The 20,287-nt window shown below is 42.0% G+C and overlaps 1 protein-coding gene across 2 annotated transcripts in view; it reads right to left on the bottom strand.

The window, feature by feature from the left end:
- zpld1a (zona pellucida-like domain containing 1a) overlaps nucleotides 1–19,260 on the bottom strand; it is a 36,260-nt gene extending 17,000 nt beyond the window's left edge. Inside the window, exons 1-6 of one of the 2 annotated variants that reach the window (XM_047378583.1) lie at nucleotides 19,119–19,260; nucleotides 18,566–18,679; nucleotides 18,067–18,287; nucleotides 17,572–17,753; nucleotides 16,361–16,433; nucleotides 15,897–15,994 (exon numbers count right to left, since the gene is read on the bottom strand). In XM_047378583.1, the coding sequence (XP_047234539.1) occupies nucleotides 15,897–15,994; nucleotides 16,361–16,433; nucleotides 17,572–17,753; nucleotides 18,067–18,287; nucleotides 18,566–18,671 (680 nt within the window). In that variant the 5' untranslated portion in view covers nucleotides 18,672–18,679; nucleotides 19,119–19,260. Of the gene's footprint in view, nucleotides 1–15,896; nucleotides 15,995–16,360; nucleotides 16,434–17,571; nucleotides 17,754–18,066; nucleotides 18,288–18,565; nucleotides 18,753–19,118 lie in introns of those variants that run through there. The other variant, XM_047378584.1, reaches the window with a different exon arrangement.
- Nucleotides 19,261–20,287: the final 1,027 nt, after the last annotated feature.

Raw genomic sequence — 20,287 nt, 5'->3', positions numbered from 1 at the left:
TTGGCGCCAACGAAATCTGAAATGTCAAGGAGATGCATCAGCCACTGTCTACCTGAATATAATCATTAATCCAGTCATTGTGCCCTGCATGAACAACACAGGCCTAATTTCATCTTCATGAACGACAATGCTCCAGCACATGGAGGTTGCATCTTTAGGGAGGAGCGTCTGGAGACTGGGGTACTTCGAATGAAGTGACCTGCACCTCCCCCCGACCTGAATCCCATACAAAACCTATGCAATCACCATCTAGAGCCTCGCAACTCTGTACCCCAGAACCTCGATGACCTGAGGGCTGCCCTTTAAGAAGAGTGGGATGTCAGGCCTCAGCAGACAATTACTCAACTTTTGAACAGCATGACAACATGTTGTTGTCAAGCTGTAATTGATGCTTAAGGGCAAACGACATGTTACTGAGACATTGACATTTTTTTATGTGGTATACCCATCACTGATGTTGGCTTTTGTTTCAATAAATTGAGATGAGGAAATCACTATTGCATGCTTCTACTGAAATACCCTTTCATGATGTATCACTGTTGCGTGAACGTTTTACGTTTATCATAAATTGTACACAAAATCTGTATATCCTTAATTTTTTGTGAGTGGTGTAGTGTCATTTGGTTTTTCCTAAACCTAAAATCATATTGGATTCTCTTAAAGTAGTGCTTTTATTAAAAAAAATGTTTGTGGAGTTTATTTCAATTGACCACATCGTGGGATAAGGATTGTCCTCTGTTGGCATTTTTTTGGCTGAGTGACAGGAGGGAACACACTTGGTTTTCATATTTGTATTGATTCCTGATCTGTTGGTAACCAAAAAAATCATCCAGGAACAATTTTGACCTTGTTTGAGTAAATGCACCTTTAGACGCAGCCATATGTTAAGCTGATTATAGAGACAGCTGCAAACAATTGTGGAAATTTAGCTAAATTACAAACCAATTATTTAAAATGCAGCTTATATACCACTAGCCATCGATACAAACTGCTTTTTATAGTGGCGACTTTTACCTAGGGTTGCAAATTCAATCGATCTAGCAACAACACTGTCAGAAAAAAGGTGGATAAATGGTTAATGTCTTGGGACATGTTTGTTTCTGTAGGCTATCAAACATTATTCTGTTTATGATAACAAAAATTTTTTGTCAAAGACAAATTTAACCAATACATAAAAAAGAGATATTGCACCTCAGTGAGACATTTGTGGTTACATAAAATTAAGCAAGAAGTAAAGAAAAACTGACACAACTTCTTGTAGACTTCTTAAAAGTTATTTCCTCAGAGTAACTAAGCATTAGAAGGTGCTCACCTGAAAAACAGCCCAGTTATGTTTGGGAAAGTTAGCTTTCTTTCCTTTACTTTACTTATCAAAAACCGAATTTCAAACATCCGAGACTGTAAGAATTCATTATATCAAGTAAAAGATTATAGCTTATGCTGGGCCTGTCTGTGAGAGGAAACAGACTGAATTACAAACAGAAAACAAAAGAGACTGGTAAACTCTTAATTCCAGACTGCACAATATTAATCCATTTGCATGACAGCTCCCAGGGAGGAGTCACAGCTGGAATCTCTATGACATAATTGAGCTACAAAACCCGCAGTTTTCACAGGCTGCATTGGGGAGGACACGTGCATGAACATCTTGATTTCACTTGGCTGTAAATTTGAAGAAAAAGTTGGATCCAAAGTACACTGAGCCGAAAGTAAGACCTGAACCTTGAGATTCAGGAAGCTGGTCTTAATTTCTTACATATACATACACTCACCGGCCACTTTATTAGGTACACCTGTCCAACTGCTTGTTAACGCAAATTTCTAATCAGCCAATTACATGGCAGCAACTCAATGCATTTAGGCATGTAGACATGGTCAAGACGACCTGCTGCAGTTCAAACCAAGCAAGAAAGTTGTTGGTGCCAGACAGGCTGGTCTAACTATTTCAGAAACTGCTGATCTACTGGGATTTTCACGCACTACCATCTCTAGGGTTTACAGAGAAAGGTCAGAAAAAGAGAAAATATCCAGTGAGCGGCAGTTCTGTGGGAAAAACTCTGAACTCACAACACGTCAAACCTTGAGGCAGAAGGGCTACAGCAGCAGAAGGCCACACCGGGTCCCACCTGTCCATTAAGAACAGGAAACTGAGGCTACAATTCGCACAGGCTCACAGGTCTGATGAGTCTCGATTTCTGCTGCTACATTCTGATGGTAGGGTCAGAGTTTGGCATCAACAACATGAAAGCATAGATCCATCCTGCCTTGTATCAATGGTTTAGGCTGGTGGTGGTGTAATGGTGTGGGGGATATTTTCTTGCAACACTTTGGGCCCTTTAGTACCAATTGAGCATCATGTCAACGCCACAGCCTACCTGAGTATTGTTGCTGACCATGTCCATCCCTTTATGACCACAGTGTAGCCATCTTCTGATGGTGACTTCCAGCAGTATAACGTGCCATGTCATAAAGCACAAATCATCTGAGACTGGTTTCTTGAACATGACAATGAGTTCACTGAACTCAAATGGCCTCCACAGTCACCAGATCTCAATCCAATAGAGCACCTTTGGGATGTGGGGGAACGGGAGATTCGCATCATGGATGTGCAGCCCACAAATCTGCAGCATCTGTGTGATGCTATCATGTCAATAGGAACCAGACTTTCTGAGGAATGTTTCCAGTACCTTGTTGAATCTATGCCATGAAGGATTAAGGCAATTCTGAAGGCAAAAGGTGGTCAAACCCGGTACTAGCAAGGTGTACCTAATAAAGTGGCCAGGGAGTGTGTATACACATAAAGGGAACACTTAAACAACACAATAGAACTCCAAGTAAATCAAACTTCTGTGAAATCAAACTGTCGACTTAGGAAGCAACACTGATTGACAATCAATTTCACATGATGTTGTGCAAATGGAATAGACAACAGGGGGAAATCTTTGGCGATTAGCAAGACACACTCAATAAAGGAGTGGTTCTGCAGGTGGGGACCACAGACCACTTCTCAGTACCTATGCTTTCTGGCTGATGTTTTGGTCACTTTTGAATGTTGGTGGTGCTTTCACACTCGTGGTAGCATGAGACGGACTCTACAACCCACACAAGTGGCTCAGGTAGTGCAGCTCATCCAGGATGGCACATCAATGCGAGCTGTGGCAAGAAGGTTTGCTGTGTCTCAGCGTAGTGTCCAGAGCCTGGAGGCGCTACCAGGAGACAGGGCAGTACACAAGGAGATGTGGAGGAGTTCGTAGGAGGTCAACAACCCAGCAGCAGGACCACTACCTCCGCCTTGGTGCAAGGAGGAACAGGAGGAGCACTGCCAGAGCCCTGCAAAATGACCTCCAGCAGGCCCCAAATGTGCATGTGTCTGCACAAATGGTTAGAAACTGACTCCATGAGGATGGTATGAGGGCCCGACATCCACAAATGGGGGTTGTGTTCACAACCCAACACCGTGCAGGACGCTTGGCATTTGCCGGAGAACACCAGGATTGGCAAATTTGCCACAGGCGCCTGTGGTCTTCACAGATGAAAGCAGGTTCACACTGAGCACATGTGACAGACATGACAGTCTGGAGACACTGTGGAGAGCGTTCTGCTGCCTGCAACATCCTTCAGCATGACCGGTTTGACAGTGGGTCAGCAATGGTGTGGGGTGGCATTTCTTTGGAGGGCCGTGCAGCCCTCCATGTGCTCGCCAGAGGCAGCCTGACTGCCATTAGGTACCGAGATGAAATCCTCAAACCCCTTGTGAGACCATATGCTGGTGTGGTTGGCCCTGGGTTCCTCCTAATGCAGGACAATGCTAGACCTCATGTGGCTGGAGTGTGTCAGCAGTTCCTGGAAGATGAAGACATTGAAGCTATGGACTGGCCCTCCCGTTCCCCAGACCTGAATCTGATTGAGCACATCTGGGACATCATGTCTCGCTCCATCCACCAACGTCATGTTGCACCACAGACTGTCCAGGAGCTGGTGGATGCTTTAGTCCAGGTCTGGGAGGAGATCCCTCAGGACACCATCCGCCATCTCATCAGGAGCATGCCCAGGCATTGTAGGGAAGTCATACAGGCAGGTGGAGGCCACACACAATACTGAGCCTCATTTAGACTTGTTTTAAGGACATCACATAAAGATGGATCAGCCTGTAGTGTGTTTTTCCACTTTAATTTTGTGTGTGATTCCAAATCCAGGCCTCCATTGGTTAATAAATTTGATTTCCATTGATGATTTTTGTCTGATTTTGTTGTCAGCACATTCAACTTTGTACAGAACAAAGTATTCAATGAGAATATTTCATTCATTCAGATCTAGGATGTGTTATTTGAGTGTTCCCTTTTATTTTTGTATATATGTATATACATACATACATTTATACATACATACATACAGTGCCTTGCGAAAGTACTCGGCCCCCTTGAACTGGTCAACCTCTTGCCACATTTCAGGCTTCAAACATAAAGATATAAAATTCTATTTTTTTGTGAAGAATCAACAACAAGTGGGACACAATTGTGAAGTGGAATGAAATTTATTGGATGTGTCAAACTTTTTTAACAAATAAAAAACTGATAAGTGGGGCGTGCAATATTATTCGGCCCCTTTACTTTCAGTGCAGCAAACTCACTCCAGAAGTTCAGTGAGGATCTCTGAATGATCCAATGTTGTCCCAAATGACTGATGATGATAAATAGAATTCACCTGTGTGTCATCAAGTCTCCGTATAAATGCACCTGCTCTGTGAAAGTCTCAGGGTTCTGTTCAAGCATCATGAAGACCAAGGAGTACACTAGGCAGGTTCGAGATACTGTTGTGGAGAGGTTTCAAGCCAGATGTGGATACAAAAAGATTTCCCAAGCTTTAAACATCTCAAGGAGCACTGTGCAAGCAATCATATTGAAATGGAAGGAGTATCAGACCACTGCAAATCTACCAAGACCCGGCTGTCCCTTTAAACTCTCATCTCGAACAAGGAGAAGACTGATCAGAGATGCAGCCAAGAGGCCCATGATCACTCTGGATGAACTGCGAAGATCTACAGCTGAGGTGGGAGAGTCCGTCCATAGGACAACAATCAGTCGTACATTGCACAAATCTGCCCTTTATGGAAGAGTGGCAAGAAGAAAGCCATTTCTCAAAGATATCCATAAAAAGTCTCGTTTGAAGTTTGCCCCAAGCCACCTGGGAGACACACCAAACATGTGGAAGAAGGTGCACTGGTCAGATGAAACCAAAATCGAACTGTTTGGCCACAATGCAAAATGATATGTTTGGCATAAAAGCAACACAGCTCATCACCCTGAACGCACCATCCCCACTGTCAAACATGGTGGTGGCAGCACCATGGTTTGGGCCTGCTTTTCGTCAGCAGGAACAGGGAAGATGGTCAAAATTGATGGGAAGATGGATGGGGCCAAATACAGGACCATTCTGTAAGAAAACCTGTTGGAGTCTGCAAGAGACCTGAGACTGGGACGGAGATTTATCTTCCAACAAGACAATGATCCAAAACATAAAGCCAAATCTACATGGAATGGTTCACAAATAAACGTATCCAGGTGTTGGAATGGCCAAGTCAAAGTCCAGACCTGAATGCAATCGAGAATCTGTGGAAAGAGCTGAAGACTGCTGTTCACAAACGCTCTCCATCCAACCTCACTGAGCTCCAGCTGTTTTGCAAGGAAGAATGGGCAAGGATTTCAGTCCCTCGATGTGCAAAACTGATAGAGACATACCCCAAGTGACTTGCAGCTGTAATTGCAGCAAAGGGTGGTGCTACAAAGTATTAATGCAAGAAGGGCGAATAATATTGCACACCCCACTTTTCAGTATTTTATTTGTTAAAAATGTTTGACATCCAATAAATTTCATTCCACTTCATGATTGTGTCCCACTTGTTGTTGATTCTTCACAAAAAATTAGAATTTTATATCTTTATGTTTGAAGCCTGAAATGTGGCAAGAGGTTGACCAGTTCAAAGGGGCCGAGTACTTTCGCAAGGCACTGTATTTATACTCCTCCACAACCTCCACTTCTTCTCCCATGATGGAAATAGTTTTTGACTTATTCCTGTTTCTCCTAAAATCATGTATGTATATATAACCCCAACCAGGACACATATATCTAACACGTCCTCAAACCCAAACGCTATGAATACCCTGCCCACAGCACATGGGCACACCCCCACAGGTGAGCTTTATCCCCGAAAAGCCGACGAAGCAACACCCAAACAGCGCAAGCTCCACACACAGCCCCACACCAAGCACCTCCGCCGCGTCCCGTACCCACCACACAGCGCACCGCAACGGCAAGGCAAGCGCCCTGCGCAACACTACCCCAGCTTCTGCCCACAGGCGTAATAGGGCAGACACCATTGAGCACCAAGCTCACAACGGAACTCCCGACCCCACACCAAGACGGGAAAAACTCACCCGGCAAGAAGTCCCTGGCCAGCACCAAGCACTCGGAGCCGGCGTCCCTCACCATGGAACCACACAAACACACCACATTACTGCCACTGCAACAATAGCCCAGGTAGAAACATTATCCAGCTTGGCTCTACCAACGCCGCACAGCCTATAGAGATGCCAGTGACCCCACATCCAAGAAGCGGAAACAACCCCCCCCACCCCACAAGCTGCAGCCCCCCATGCTATTCTCTAGGCCGCCACCTCGATCACCGCCACCCAGACACAACAGCCAGCAGAGCAGCACACTGCCAAGACCGTCTAACCATTTGGCCAGCGCCAGCTGCCCCAGCCCACCAGTTCGTGAGAGGAAAAACGCTCACGAGCCGGGTAACTGGGCCAGGCAGGCCAACTGCTCCAAGCCAAGCACATCCCACCAGCCGCTCCACTGCAGGCACAAGACATGCTCAACTGCCCCACCCACTCGACTGCCAACCATAGCCCTACGCCCGGCCATTGGCAAGAGCCACAGAATGAAGCATTGGAGGAAGGCCACCACAGCATGCCAAGGACCGGGCACCCCGCCAACCCCACACCCAAACTCCAAAGGTACCCCAGGATGCTGGACACCCACCCTCCCGCACGTCACACCTCGCCGCACCAAGCAGGCTGGCCAGACCCTCCACCAAAGCGAAGCCACATCTCAATCAACACTGCACACTGCCTGGCCAAGAGTCTCTCGCTGGAGCCCGGCACCCCTCCAACTGACGAACCTGGCAATGAAGCCAGGGACCGAGATCCAAGGCAATCCAAACAATCCCAAGAGGGCCGAAAAGCCAGACCCAGCACCAGACAACCCCCCAAGACCAGAATCCGAACAACAGCCCAGATCCCGACCAGAAGGCCCACTCCTTCACCCGGCCTCTGACCCCAGATGGCAAACAGCAAACGAGGGTGTGAAAAGACCCCAAGCCAACCTCCGCCCACTCAAATGTGGTGTTGATGCATGTTGTTATAGTGTGCATTTAATAGAAAAAAAAAACAGGTGGGGAAGAAACTCTGCAGAGAGCCCACAGAGCCAAAACCCACCAAGAAGCCGAGACCATTCCACCCCGAGATCAACCCTGGCCAGCCCGCCCGCCCAAACCATGCAGATCCCTCCGACCCCCCTCCCCCAGACAGAACTGGGACCGACATCAGGAACCGGAACCCTGACAACGAACCAAAATCCGAACCGGAACCACCCAGATCCAAACGATGCCCATCCCCACCCAAGGCCAACCACCCACCTGCACCCCAGAAGAAAACCCACACCCACCCCAACATTCAAACATCTCCCAGAACACATAAGACATTAGACATCCAGGTTGACTCTGCCCCACCCCCTCCCACAGATCCTCCTCCTTGAATCTCCTTGAATGAGATGGTACCTTCCCACCAGTTTAGGAGGCCCCTACGCCCACCGATGCCCTGAAGGCCCCCGGGCTTTAGACATTAATTTTGGCGGGGGGTGAGTTTTAGGAACTGTAGTACACTTGATGGCATTTGTGACCCAACGTTTTTAAGCCTAAGTTAATTTTTTACAATAGATTTAATTTGTTGATATTCCAAAAATAGATTCTTGACCAACCCATATTGTATAATTAATCTGTTAAATGGGATTAACTGAATTCCTTTAAACATATGTTCCAGGTATTCAATTATCTTACTCCTCCAATCTGGAAAGTTTATCATATTTTTTTTGTAAGATGTCAGGGTTGTTCCAGATGGGTGTGAGTCTACATGGGATTAGTGAAGACCCTTACATTTTTAGATATTCCCACCATGCTATCAGAGAGGTGCTGATATTGAGGCTTTTAAAGCATACATGTCGTTTTATATATGAGGTAATAAATGGTAGATCTGAAATCTTAATATTATTGCATAGTGCCTGTTCTACGTCTAGCCAGGGTTCATCTAGAGGACTATGTTTAAACCATTTTGAGATGTATTGTAGCCTGTTGGCTAAGAAGTAATGATGAAAGTAAGGCAGATCTAATCCTCCTTTATCTTTGGTCTTTTGTAGAGTTTTTAAGATAATACGCGAGGGTTTATCTTTCCAAAGAAATTTAGTGATAGAGGAATCCAGAGATCTAAACCAGTCAGATGAGGGTTTATTTGGGATCATTGAAAATAAGTAATTGATTTTTGGAAAGACCATCATTTTTATTGAAGCAACTCTGGCCATGAGTGATATGGGTAGAGATTTCCATCTAGCGAGATCATCTTCGGGATGTGGTTTAGTTTTGTTAAGTCTGCCAATCTGGGAGAAGCATTAATACCCAAGTATGTAATATTCCCTGACTGTAGTTGTGAAAAGCAGTTAATAGGAAGAACTGTCTTTTTCAACCAATTTATAGAATAATCCAAAATTCTTGAGAAAGAATTTATCAATCCAATTACCTGAGAGACAGAAGTTTGCGAATGCTGGAGAAAGAACAATACACCATCTGCTTAAAGACTGATTTTATGTTCAATAATCATGGGTTTTATGACTTTAATATCTTTAGTTTGCCCGATTGCTGCTGCTAGTGGTTCAATAAAAATTGCAAATTATGAGGTGGAAAGGGGGCATCCCTGCTTGGTGCCCCTCTGAAGATAGAAGCTGGAAGATGTTTGGTTATTGGTCCTGATACGTGCTGTTGGGGAACTGTATAATATTTTTAAACAGTTTATGAAAGAGCTTCCAAAACCAAATTTAGTCAAGGTTGCAAACAAGAATTTCCAGTTAACTCTATCAAATGTCTTTTCTGCATGTAGTGATGATATATTGGTCTCAATATTTTTACTGTAGGAATAGTCTATAAAATTAAGTAATCTGGTGAATTTGTGGATGAATGCCTCCCTTTTATAAAACCAGTTTCTTCAGGATGTATTATGAGAGGAGTTACCTTTTCTAGTCTTTTTGCGACGGCTTTACAGATTATTTTGAGATCAACGTTAATAAAGGATATGGGACGGTAGCTGGTAGGAAGTACTGGGTCTTTTCCTGGTACTTCCTACCTGTGGAGGCCAGGTCATCTGGCGCAGCACCCCATCACTCTCCTTCTTGGTCAAATAGCCCTTACACAGCCTGGAAGTGTGTTTGGGGTCATTGTCCTGTTGAAAAATAAATGATGGTCCAACTAAACGCAAAATGGATGGAATAGCATGCCGCTGCAAGATGCTGTGGTAACCATGCTGGTTCAGTATGCTTTCAATTTTGAATAAATTCCCAACAGTGTCACCAGCAAAGCACCCACACACCATCACACCTTCACAGTAGGAACCAGGCATGTCGAATCCATCCGTTCACCTCTTCTGCGCCGCACAAAGACACGACGATTGGAACCAAAGATCTCAAACTTGGACTCATCAGACCAAAGCACAGATTTCCACTGGTCTAATGTCCATTCCTTGTGTTCTTTAGCCCAAACAAGTCTCTTCTGCTTGTTGCCTGTCCTCAGCAGTGGTTTCCTAGCATCTATTTTACCATGAAGCCCTGATTCACACAGTCTCCTCTTAACAGTTGTTCTAGAGATGTGTCTGCTGGTAGAACTCTGTGTGGCATTGACCTGTTCTCTAATCTGAGCTGCTGTTAACCTGTGATTTCTGAGGCTGGTGACTTGAATAAACTTATCGTCCGCAGCAGAGGTGACTCTTGGTCTTCCTTTCCTGGGGCGGTCCTCATGTGAGCCAGTTTCTTTGTAGTGCTTGATGGTTTCTGCGACTGCCCTTGGGAACACTTTCAAAGTTTTCCCAATTGTTTGGACTGACTGACCTTCATTTCTGAAAGTAATGATGGCCTCTCATTTTTCTTTACTTAGCTTCTTTTTTCTTGCCATAATACAAATTCTAACAGTCTATTCAGTAGGACTATCAGCTGTGTACTGTATCCACCTCCTGCACAACACAACTGATGGTCCCAACCCCATTTATAAGGCTTGAAATCCCACTTATTAAACCTGACAGGGCACACCTGTGAAGTGAAAACCATTTCAAGTGACTACCTCTTGAAGCTCATCAACAGAATGCCAAGAGTGTGCCTAGCAGTAATGAAAGCAAAAGGTGGCTACTTTGAAGAACCTAAAATATAAGACATATTTTCAGTTGTTTCACACCTTTTTGTTCAGTATATAATTCCACATGTGTTAATTCATAGTTTTGATGCCTTCAGTGTGAATCTACAATATTCATAGTCATGAAAATAAAGAAAACTCTTTGAATGAGAAGGTGTGTCCAAAAAGGTCGCCAGTCCATCGCAGGGCAACACACAAACAACCGAGCATACACTCATTCACACACCTAACGGCAATTTAGTGAGACCAGTTAACCGAACAGGCATGTCTTTGGACTGTGGAAGGAACCCGGTGTACTCTGAGAGAAGCCAGACATGTACGGGGAGAACATGCAAACTCCATGCAGAAAGATCCCCGGCTTGGAGTTGAACCCAGGACCTTCTTGCTGCAACAGTGCTACAAACTGTGCCACCATATATGCAGCCCTTGTATATTATATATTTATATATACATACACACTTGTTTCCTGTAGCTTTTTACGTGTAGACTAAGATATGCCTGATGGACACCTAAGCATCATCTTGTGTGTTTAAATTGTTGTAAAACCAAATGTATTTGTGAAAAACTGGTAACTGATTTGTAAACATTAAAGTCTCCTCTTGTGAGGTATTTAGGAAAAATAAATCTGGCGGTGTTTGACCGACTTTTAGAGCTGGCGAAACATTGGCATCCTTCTGCTCAACTCACGGGTTCATCGGGCTTAACAGGTCAAGGTAAATTAAAATATTTTAAATAATGTGGTTAATCGTGAGTTAACTGTGGACATCCATGCGATTAAATAAATTGATTGACAGGCCTTAATATTGAGAAGTTATTTAGGAAAGAAAAATAATTATTGTTCATTTCCGTTTGGGGGTTGGGGCAGACTAACAGACTGATAGCAATTTGGCAATTATTTCCTTCCAGGTGGTGCCCCAACTTAGAAATTATTTTAAAAATTTTAAACTTTGTTAATAATTCCCTTTGATGCTTAATAACAGTTATATATAGCAAAACCTAATCTATTGTTGCACAACACTTAGTTATATACACAAAGGACCTTTTCTGATTAATGTAAAAAACAGTGTTTAGTTAAAGATATAGATGATAATTAAAGTATCTGCCTCATATTCTACTTTTAGAAACTCTAGTAACCACCAGTAAACCTGCAGCCTGAGAATGAAGTGCTCTGTTAGGAACATATGGAACATATGGAAATCCTGATAGTAAGGAATTACAATATTCCAGCCTTGAAGCAACAAATGCATGGACTAGTTTTCAGCATCATTCAGCCTTTCTAAGAAAATGTTGTGATCGATTGTATCAGGACAAGTATAAACACACTTCCATTATCCGAGGTCATGAAAATATCATTAGTCACTTTAAGTGCTTTTGTAGTCTCTTTTTCTACATCATTCAAAAACACTTTTCTTTCTGTTTTTGCTATTGCACTCGGTGGGTTGTTTTGGTGTGTCAGGCTCTCTTGATTTGAACAAAATTCTCTTTACTGTGACATCTGTGACTTATTCTAACATGGAGGCACGTGAAAAAACATATTTTCTGTTGCTGCACTCTACATTTGGGAACCTTTTCTGTTTTTTTCTTGTCATGATAAGAGGTCACTATCTCAGCGTTAGCTTCAGCACTACAATGGCTACCGTTTTGTCTCTCCTGTTGTTTCTCCATCTCTCTCTGAGTCCCCCTATCTCTCCTGCTCTGTGTATCAGATGTTTAGATAGTCCTCTGCCCTCTTTAGTGATGACGGCACGCATAATAAATGTAGCTTTTTTGTAACTTTGGAGGCAAGGGATTCAAGACTGCAGGCATGGCTCTGTGCTGGTGCAAAACCTGCAGATAGCCGAAGTCCCTTTGCCTGCGTGGAGCCACCAAGGTAAGTTTCCCATAGCAGGGCTCCAGCAGAGCCAGCTCAGCTGGGACCTCAGGTCAGCTGGGTGACAGTATATAGAAAGCATAGTCCTAGATCACAGCCCATGGGTCACCACCAATCCTCATTTTTAACAGTTCCATTCCTGGCTTTGAAGTGGCCGGTCAATGAAAAGCTCCATGATTACCTTCATGAGGGTTGTTTTACTGTGAAGAAAGACAACCATGCCCTCTATTACATACTTACAACATCAAGTTGAATGCCACTGGTCATAGGTCTGATGAGTTGGGGCATCTTGGAGTTTATCGCATGATCAAACTACCTAAAGACAGATTTTTCTGGGCCCAAGATGGTCTCTGACATTATTCATTATTATTATTCCACCACATCGAGAATTGTGGAAGGTGTGTTTCCCGCTAAACCTTACCTCACCTGGCTGCACCATTAAACCACATCATAGACACTGGCCCTCTTGACCTCGTGTGTATAGATTTCTATCGAGCCTGATTGGAAGGAAGTGGCCAGTGTCGTCGTGGTCACCGACCATTTCACCCGCTATGCCCAGTCCTATACCAGCAAAGATCAATGAGCCTCAACCATAAGCCAAGATCTTGGTTGAACAGTTCTTTGTTTACTACGGCTTTCCTGCAGAATTCACTATGACCAGGGGTGTGCCCTTATCTGAGCAACAGATGTACCTGGAAAGAACAAACTTGGAGACAAATAGAACTCAAATCCTAAATTAGTGGTCAAAAAATTGCAAAGCAAGCCAGTTTACAGAGTAAAGCCAGAAAAAGGCCATATCATACTTAATACTCTAAATCATGATCACCTCCTGCCAATAGGACATCTGGTTTGGTTTCCTGTTGATCATTGGGAAAAACCAGAATCTCACCAGTCAGCTACAAGGTCCTCAACAAAGACCAAGACCAACAAACATGATGACAAAGCAATGCAAACAAAAGACAAGGAGGGTATGTCTGAGCCAGACGATTTGCGGTACCTATCCACTGCTCAAAGAGAGTCTGTTTCCCAGGCCCTAGGCCTCCTCCTAGTTAATTTCAACTGAAATGTGTCTCGCCACAATACGAAGCCAAACCTACCTCCAAACAATGCTCGTCTTGAAGAGCCACTCAGTGTTTCTAACATCTCGGAGGCTTACGAAGAACCAGAGGTAATGAAACTGCCCAATCACCCTGTGTCGAAACCAGGTGTAGAAGGGGGAGCACTCCATTCTGCTAGTCAGTCTGAAAGTAGTGCAGAGCTCCTCATTGATCATCAGTCTTAACGAGAGATCAAGCCAGTCATTCGACTAAGCTATGACAAACCTGGAAACGCCAGTTTTGCCATCTATGGGTAAATTGATTTGGTCCACCTAGATTGTCCAATAAGGGCATCTGGACATTTAGAAGGGGGATGATGTAACCCTCTAGATTATATGAATATGTGCACATATAACCCCAGACTTTACACCTTTCAACCAATACAGTTCATAGTAGGCCAATTTACCTTATCCAATACAATTTACCTTGTACTTACCTTTATATTAGTGTTTTACACTAATATTTTAGGCTTTGCACACTGTAATAGTCTTACACATAAAAATGTTAACGTGTATTTTTGTTAACATCAAAACACACAGGAAATGTAGTGATTATGCAAATAAAACTATTGTTTACTACTGCCAATAAATGCGTAGTTTTTGGCTGCTTCTACCTTCAAGCGCAATTCCAAGTTCAAGCAGTCTGAGTTGCTGTGATGGCTGGGGGGTGGGAGTTGTAGTGGAGGTGTGCCCAGACTTACCATCTCAATGACATTCTGGATTATGTTTTCTTTTTGCTAAATAGCTGAATGTACTGACATTTTTGGATGTTTTGCTTGGAATTTTGGAGCTAAAACGCCAGACCACGCTTGTGAGCCAGAGTGGACTGTTGGACCAGAGTTAGAGCAGTTTTCATTGCTGCTTGTTTCACAGACAGGTAATCCATAGTGGGATAAGAAACCCGCTCTGATTGGTTGTGCTGGGAGCTACCATCATAGAGACTAATATCCAGTGGATGTAAGCCAACTCGTTTCTATCAGGCCTGCAACATTTAGAAAGCTAATATATTGCTTTATTCCTGAAAAGAGATTAAGTATGTTAAGTTTGATTAATTTAGCGTGCTGGCTTTTCTTTTTCATTTTTTTTGTTTGTTTAAAAGGGATGTTGGTGTATGTCTGTGTCCTTAACTAATTGTGTTAAATATCCTGTCACTGATCTTTTGGGATTTTGAGAAATTAATTTGTTTTACCTACTGGTTGTGGTTGTCTAATCAATAGGTGGGTCAACACTATTGGCTATTGTAGTTATAGTAATTGCACTATTAGTTTGAGTGTGATTTGTTGTTAAATTTAAGGTGCATTTTTCTTGGTTAATTTTGCTGACCAGTAAGATTTTTAAACTGGTACATTATGCGGTGTTACCATTTTTCCTTTCTTATTTTAGTCTAAGATTAAAGCTGTGCTGCATCTAGATTTAAACTTTGTGGTAAGTGATCTTGGTCTTGTTAACGTGGTCAGTTGCGTACTGTTGCACATTTATTCATGGGTTGTGTATAGTATAAATGAGAGTGTAAGCAAATGAATCTGGGCGCTGTTTATAAGGGTAAAGCTGAACAGTTGTTACATTTATTACATATTATTTATAGATGAAGATGAGCATTGCACCCAGACCTAGTACCTCAGTGCCTACACTGTGGGCCACACCCCAACTTTGGAAACCACTTTTATCAGCTGTGGAAATTGATAAAATATCCACCTAATGGTCAAAGGGGGGTGATCAACTCCAAATTCCTATTAGTTAGTGTGGAAGCTTAAAGCTTTGTTTGGTTTGGAATGAGGAGCTGATAAGAGTAATGAAACTGTAATGGTACAACTGTCACGTAGACCGGTTTGATTTCTTGCAGATGTGATGCTAGTCTTGTATTCCCGTAACTGCGCCTGAGAATCAATGTTGTGTGAGCCAAGGAAATGTGCATAAGTGTACATGGTACATCTAATTGGTCAAAAGTTTCACATACACAACAATGATATGACTTTTGTATATATATCCTGACTCGTGTCAGGGATTTTGGGATTCTTTGGGATTTTGTATGAAGATGTATTCAGAGATGTGTTCTGAATAGAAGGTCCCCCGCATCAGCTTTGAGAGGAAACCAGTTGTCTCTTCATCATTTTTAAACTTTCTTCTCCCACATTAGAAGCTGGGATGGTCACGTGGGACGTTGACCACACAGAGACAGACAGCCAAGCAAACATGACTGGAACCCTAATGTGCTTAGTCCTTATGTTTTCATGTTGTCTTTAAGGATTTCTTAAGATGCACTGGTGAGGATTTTGCCTCTGAAATATTTTTATAAAATTGATCACATCTAAGTGTGACTGATTGAAAAAAAAAAAATCCAACAAACAGTAGTTGGCAAGTTAAAAACTGGCAAAGGTTTTCATGTTATAATTCAGATTGAACAGATGATGCCTTGTGAGTACCTCCTGTCCAGGTTGGTGGCTTTGACAGCTGCAAACACCCGTGTCTTCAGGGTCAGTCCTGCCACAGGAATGGCAAGCTGCTGAATGTATGATGAGTCCTAAAAAAAAAGGACAATCACATTCAGCCATGTTACAACATGATTTTCTTCCACTGTCTGTGTCAGTCATTTGATAATTTCAATACACCTGATGAAAAAAGACCACCTTTATAATCTAGATTCAAGTGTTCAGTTCAATCTGAGAGCTGAGTTTTGGGCAAGGTGAGCCATTTTTCATAATTTTCTCCAATTAGAGCATTAAATGTAACATGCAACCATCTCCTGATGCTTATAAAATATTGCAAAACGTATATCTTTTCATTCATGAAATGCACTACAAAAAGTATGTGACAGAAGGAAATAGTTGAACATACTGAACTTAACTGAGCAGTAACAAAAAAATATGTTTTATTATTGTGATCTTACATTGTAAAGCAGCAGATTCAGGGTGCTGATGAAAGTACCATTACTGTCTTTCACTGAGATTGCAGCTGCTGACCTATAGTGAAAGAACACAAAGAACTTTACTATTTACCAAGAATAAACTGTATTGATGTACACATAAATCCTATTGTTCCATCTAATTAGGTTTTGACATACACCTTGGACTTGCATATATAGACATATATAAATACAGTTAGGCTCAAAATTGTTAATATCTTTGGTAGGTTTAGATTTTTAGTTATTAAATTATTTAGGAACAACAGTTTTCGTCTGATGTAATATTAATGTTTTAAAGTGGCCAGTGGTTAGATGATCTGTGGAGGGAGCTTAAGAGTGATGGCAGAGATTACGTTTAACCTGAAAGACTTGGAGCTTGTTGCAAAGAAAATTTGTTTAAAAAAATAGCAGTGCTGACAAGCAAAATACTTTGTTGTCAATTATAAGAGTGTGATTACTGTAATGCAAATTAAAGCTTTCCATTGATTATGGAGAAGGTTATAAAGAATTTTAGACATGCCATTTTGTTGTTGAACTATGAATAAGATCAGTTTTTGTATGTACTTTATCTTATCTTTCCAGAGATGCCTGTGTCATGACCAATCAGAAACAAACTTATTGGTTCAATGGAAATATGCCAGGGTGATGAATAATTTTGGGCTTAATTCTAATATATACATCAAGAACACAATAACAAATGCTATCCTCCATGTGGGATAGAAAAGCCAAATTCAATTCAAATTATTCCATGGTATTCAAATCACATGCAAGTACATATAGTCCAGAACAATCTTAACTATAATACAGTACAATCAAATTAAGTTCAGATCACATACGTATACAAACATACCTATGTATGTATGTAAATGACAGGAATGGTAAATGGCCCGTACTTGTATAGAGCTTTATCAACTCTGAGGACCCCAAGGCGCTTTACACTACATTCAGTCATCCACCAATTTATACACATTCACACACACAAACTGGGGCAGACTGACAGAAGTGAGGCCGACATACAAACGGTGACACCAAGCCCTCTGACCACAATCAGTAGGCAAGGAGGATGAAGTGTCTTGCCTAAGGACATATGAACTGAGATTGACGGAGCAGGGATTTGAACTACCAACCCACCAGTTTCAGGACGAACCCCCACCACCGTCGCCACAGTAGTGCAGATCACAGATCATGAGACTTACGAGGCCAGTTGTGAGTTCTTGACCAGGTATTCCAGGGGATAACTGCAACTGTACTTGTAGAGCAAACCTGGTAGATAGCTGATGATGGTAGGGGGGTCAGGGGTGTCAATATACCCTGATATGTGTCCAATTTGCACCAGAGACAGATTCCCATAAGCATTGGGTCCCTGAGCTGTGGACACCTGCAGAGAACAGTGTTGAGCGAACAATCAGCACCTTACAAACAAACTGTAGCATTATCAGGAAAAACACATTATACAAAATGTATCCAGTGAGGTTAAAAAAAACTGTTTTACAAAAAAAAAACTGTTTTACAAAAGATTCTATTAGTTTGGTTCAAATGGTAACACACTATTTTACCTTTGCATGGAGTGGTGTGTATCATGTACGGTAATCATCTTTATTTTATATTAGATTTTTTATGACAGCTTCGGCTGCTTACATTCAAAAGTAAATACATGATGAAGAGATAGTGTTAAACTATTTTCTTCTTACCACCAGGGCATTTCCACAAGACTCCAGCGTTGCCAAGCTGATACTAAAGATCACAACAGTGGGAAATGTGTTGTTATTAATAAATCCTCGACAGTGTGCATCTCCATGGCGGCCATTTAGAGCCAAGTCTGAATCAGTGTAGCCGGAGAAAAGAACTGGGCAAAAGTTGACCTTGAGTGTGATGGTCTGAACCCCACAGTACACACTGATATCCCTCTCGGCTGAAAGAGACGCACATACAGAAACACACAGCTTCCTGGAAGAAGTTCAAAATACCCAAGAATTTTGTTTGCACATGAAAAGTTTGCATATTTCAAACTAGATTCTTTGTTTTTCCATCCACACTAGGTTGTGAGATATGAGAAAAAATATATTGTTTTCTACTTTCTGGAACAGGTACCATAATATAACTATTTAAAAAATATATACAGGTATATACAGTGATTTCCATTCAGTAATTTCTATTAAAAAAGGTATGAATTTGATTTTTTTTTCTCACCAGGAAAGCGACTATGATGGTTGGCATCACAGTTGTATCCATTAAACTGAGCTCCAGCTGAATAGATCTCTATGAAAATAAAAAAAATCCAACATATATGTTCCATTTCAGCACCTGTAATACAAGATTCAAAGGTAAGTAAACGTAACTTAATCTGTCACCTCAAAGGAGAAAACATAGTAAAGTCAGTGGTAGATTTTCTATTGATTTTACTCGTGTTAGAGTGGAAAATTTCAGCAACGTGGTGACAAAAGAACCTTAACTTTCTTAATGAGCACAAATCAAAGCAATCATGCGTCATTTTAAATGCTCCTTCTACAACTAACTTAAATCAATCTCTCTACATTAAGCTTCACTGTAAACTGATAAATATGGTCATTTTATTAATTATTTTGATGTGGCTTTTCTCAGAAAATGTTTCTATACTATAAAATCTCGATATCTAATCGCTTGTTCACAATTGAGGTAGAGCAAAAGTAAAGTCATGATAACTGCCTCTGTACAGCAGAGATTGCTGCTCCTCCCTGACTGCTGCAACTGTTGAAGCACTTACCGTGGTTCCTGGAAGCCAGCAAGTCAGTGCTTCTTCATAAGCCTGGGACAGACGAAGGAATGGTTTGCACAGCATCCCTACCTGACAACTGGAAACAGGACCCTGCATCACTGTTGAAAAAGGGACCCTACACATAAGAGCCTCATTATTTGAAGTTGTCAACAAAAAACTGCTGTCCACACCGAACATGGGAAAATCCATCAAATCTGAATGTGTTATACAAATCCATTCACATTTGCAGAAATATGAGCAGGTTTTGAAGTTTCCCACTCATATCCTTTTAGCCCAATGTGGCTCTGTCATTGCTCACAAATGGTTAGTCGCTGCATGAGGTCTGGCGGTGGTGGCAGTGATGGGGGTGGGGGGAGGATTATCTTTTCATCACTCCAGTGGTCTTGGCCTACAGAATGAGAAGCCTAATAAATGAGAAGCTTCTTTCTGCTGGGACCATTTGTGGAGTGTAAAGCCAAGCACACAGACCCTGCAGGTCTGGAGTGTACACCTATCATGCTTTGTGTAGAGTGGTTTTCAGTCAGCACAGCAGCAGGTAAACTGCTAGGTGGGGCTGTTAAGTGCTGTAGAATTGTCAAACACAACCCCTAGACTTTGATTCCAACTCCTCAAATTCCATTGACATAAGAAGGGCTATTTAAAAGAGTTTCAGGGGATTAGCTGGTCTTTGCGGTCCCATCTTGCAGGAAACTAGATCCGATGTGGCAGAAAGAGGACACACAGGGTTCCTGTCAATATGGAACATTGGATGGACAGACTATGGCATGAACTGCTCATTCAATTCAAAAATACTTTATTAATCCCAAACGGAAATTAAATGTTGTTGTAGCTCATTATGAAGGTTTCTTGAAAGAGCCGTTGTGGATGCTGATGGCTGTGGGCAGGAAGGATCTCCTGTAGCGCATGTAAAGTTCCATATATCAGATGTGTTTTCTTTGATCATTTCAAACTAAAATAACAATTTTTTTATAAACTTTGTTTAACCTTAACCGTTTTCTGTATTCTGTTGTCATTTAAAAGAATATTTACTGAATGTATGAGGTTGCAGATAACAATTTGAATCTGCCCATACGTTTAAGAAGATGAAACATATCTCTCAGGTTTACTGTAGTATCTCAAAGCCTCAAAGCTGTCATTCCTGATTACATATCTAACTT

This window comes from Girardinichthys multiradiatus, chromosome 11, assembly GCF_021462225.1.
Source record: "Girardinichthys multiradiatus isolate DD_20200921_A chromosome 11, DD_fGirMul_XY1, whole genome shotgun sequence".
In the NCBI taxonomy this organism is placed as follows: Eukaryota; Metazoa; Chordata; class Actinopteri; order Cyprinodontiformes; family Goodeidae; genus Girardinichthys; species Girardinichthys multiradiatus.
The sequence above is the reverse complement of the archived record's forward strand: the minus strand, read 5'-3'. Positions and strand labels throughout refer to the sequence as shown.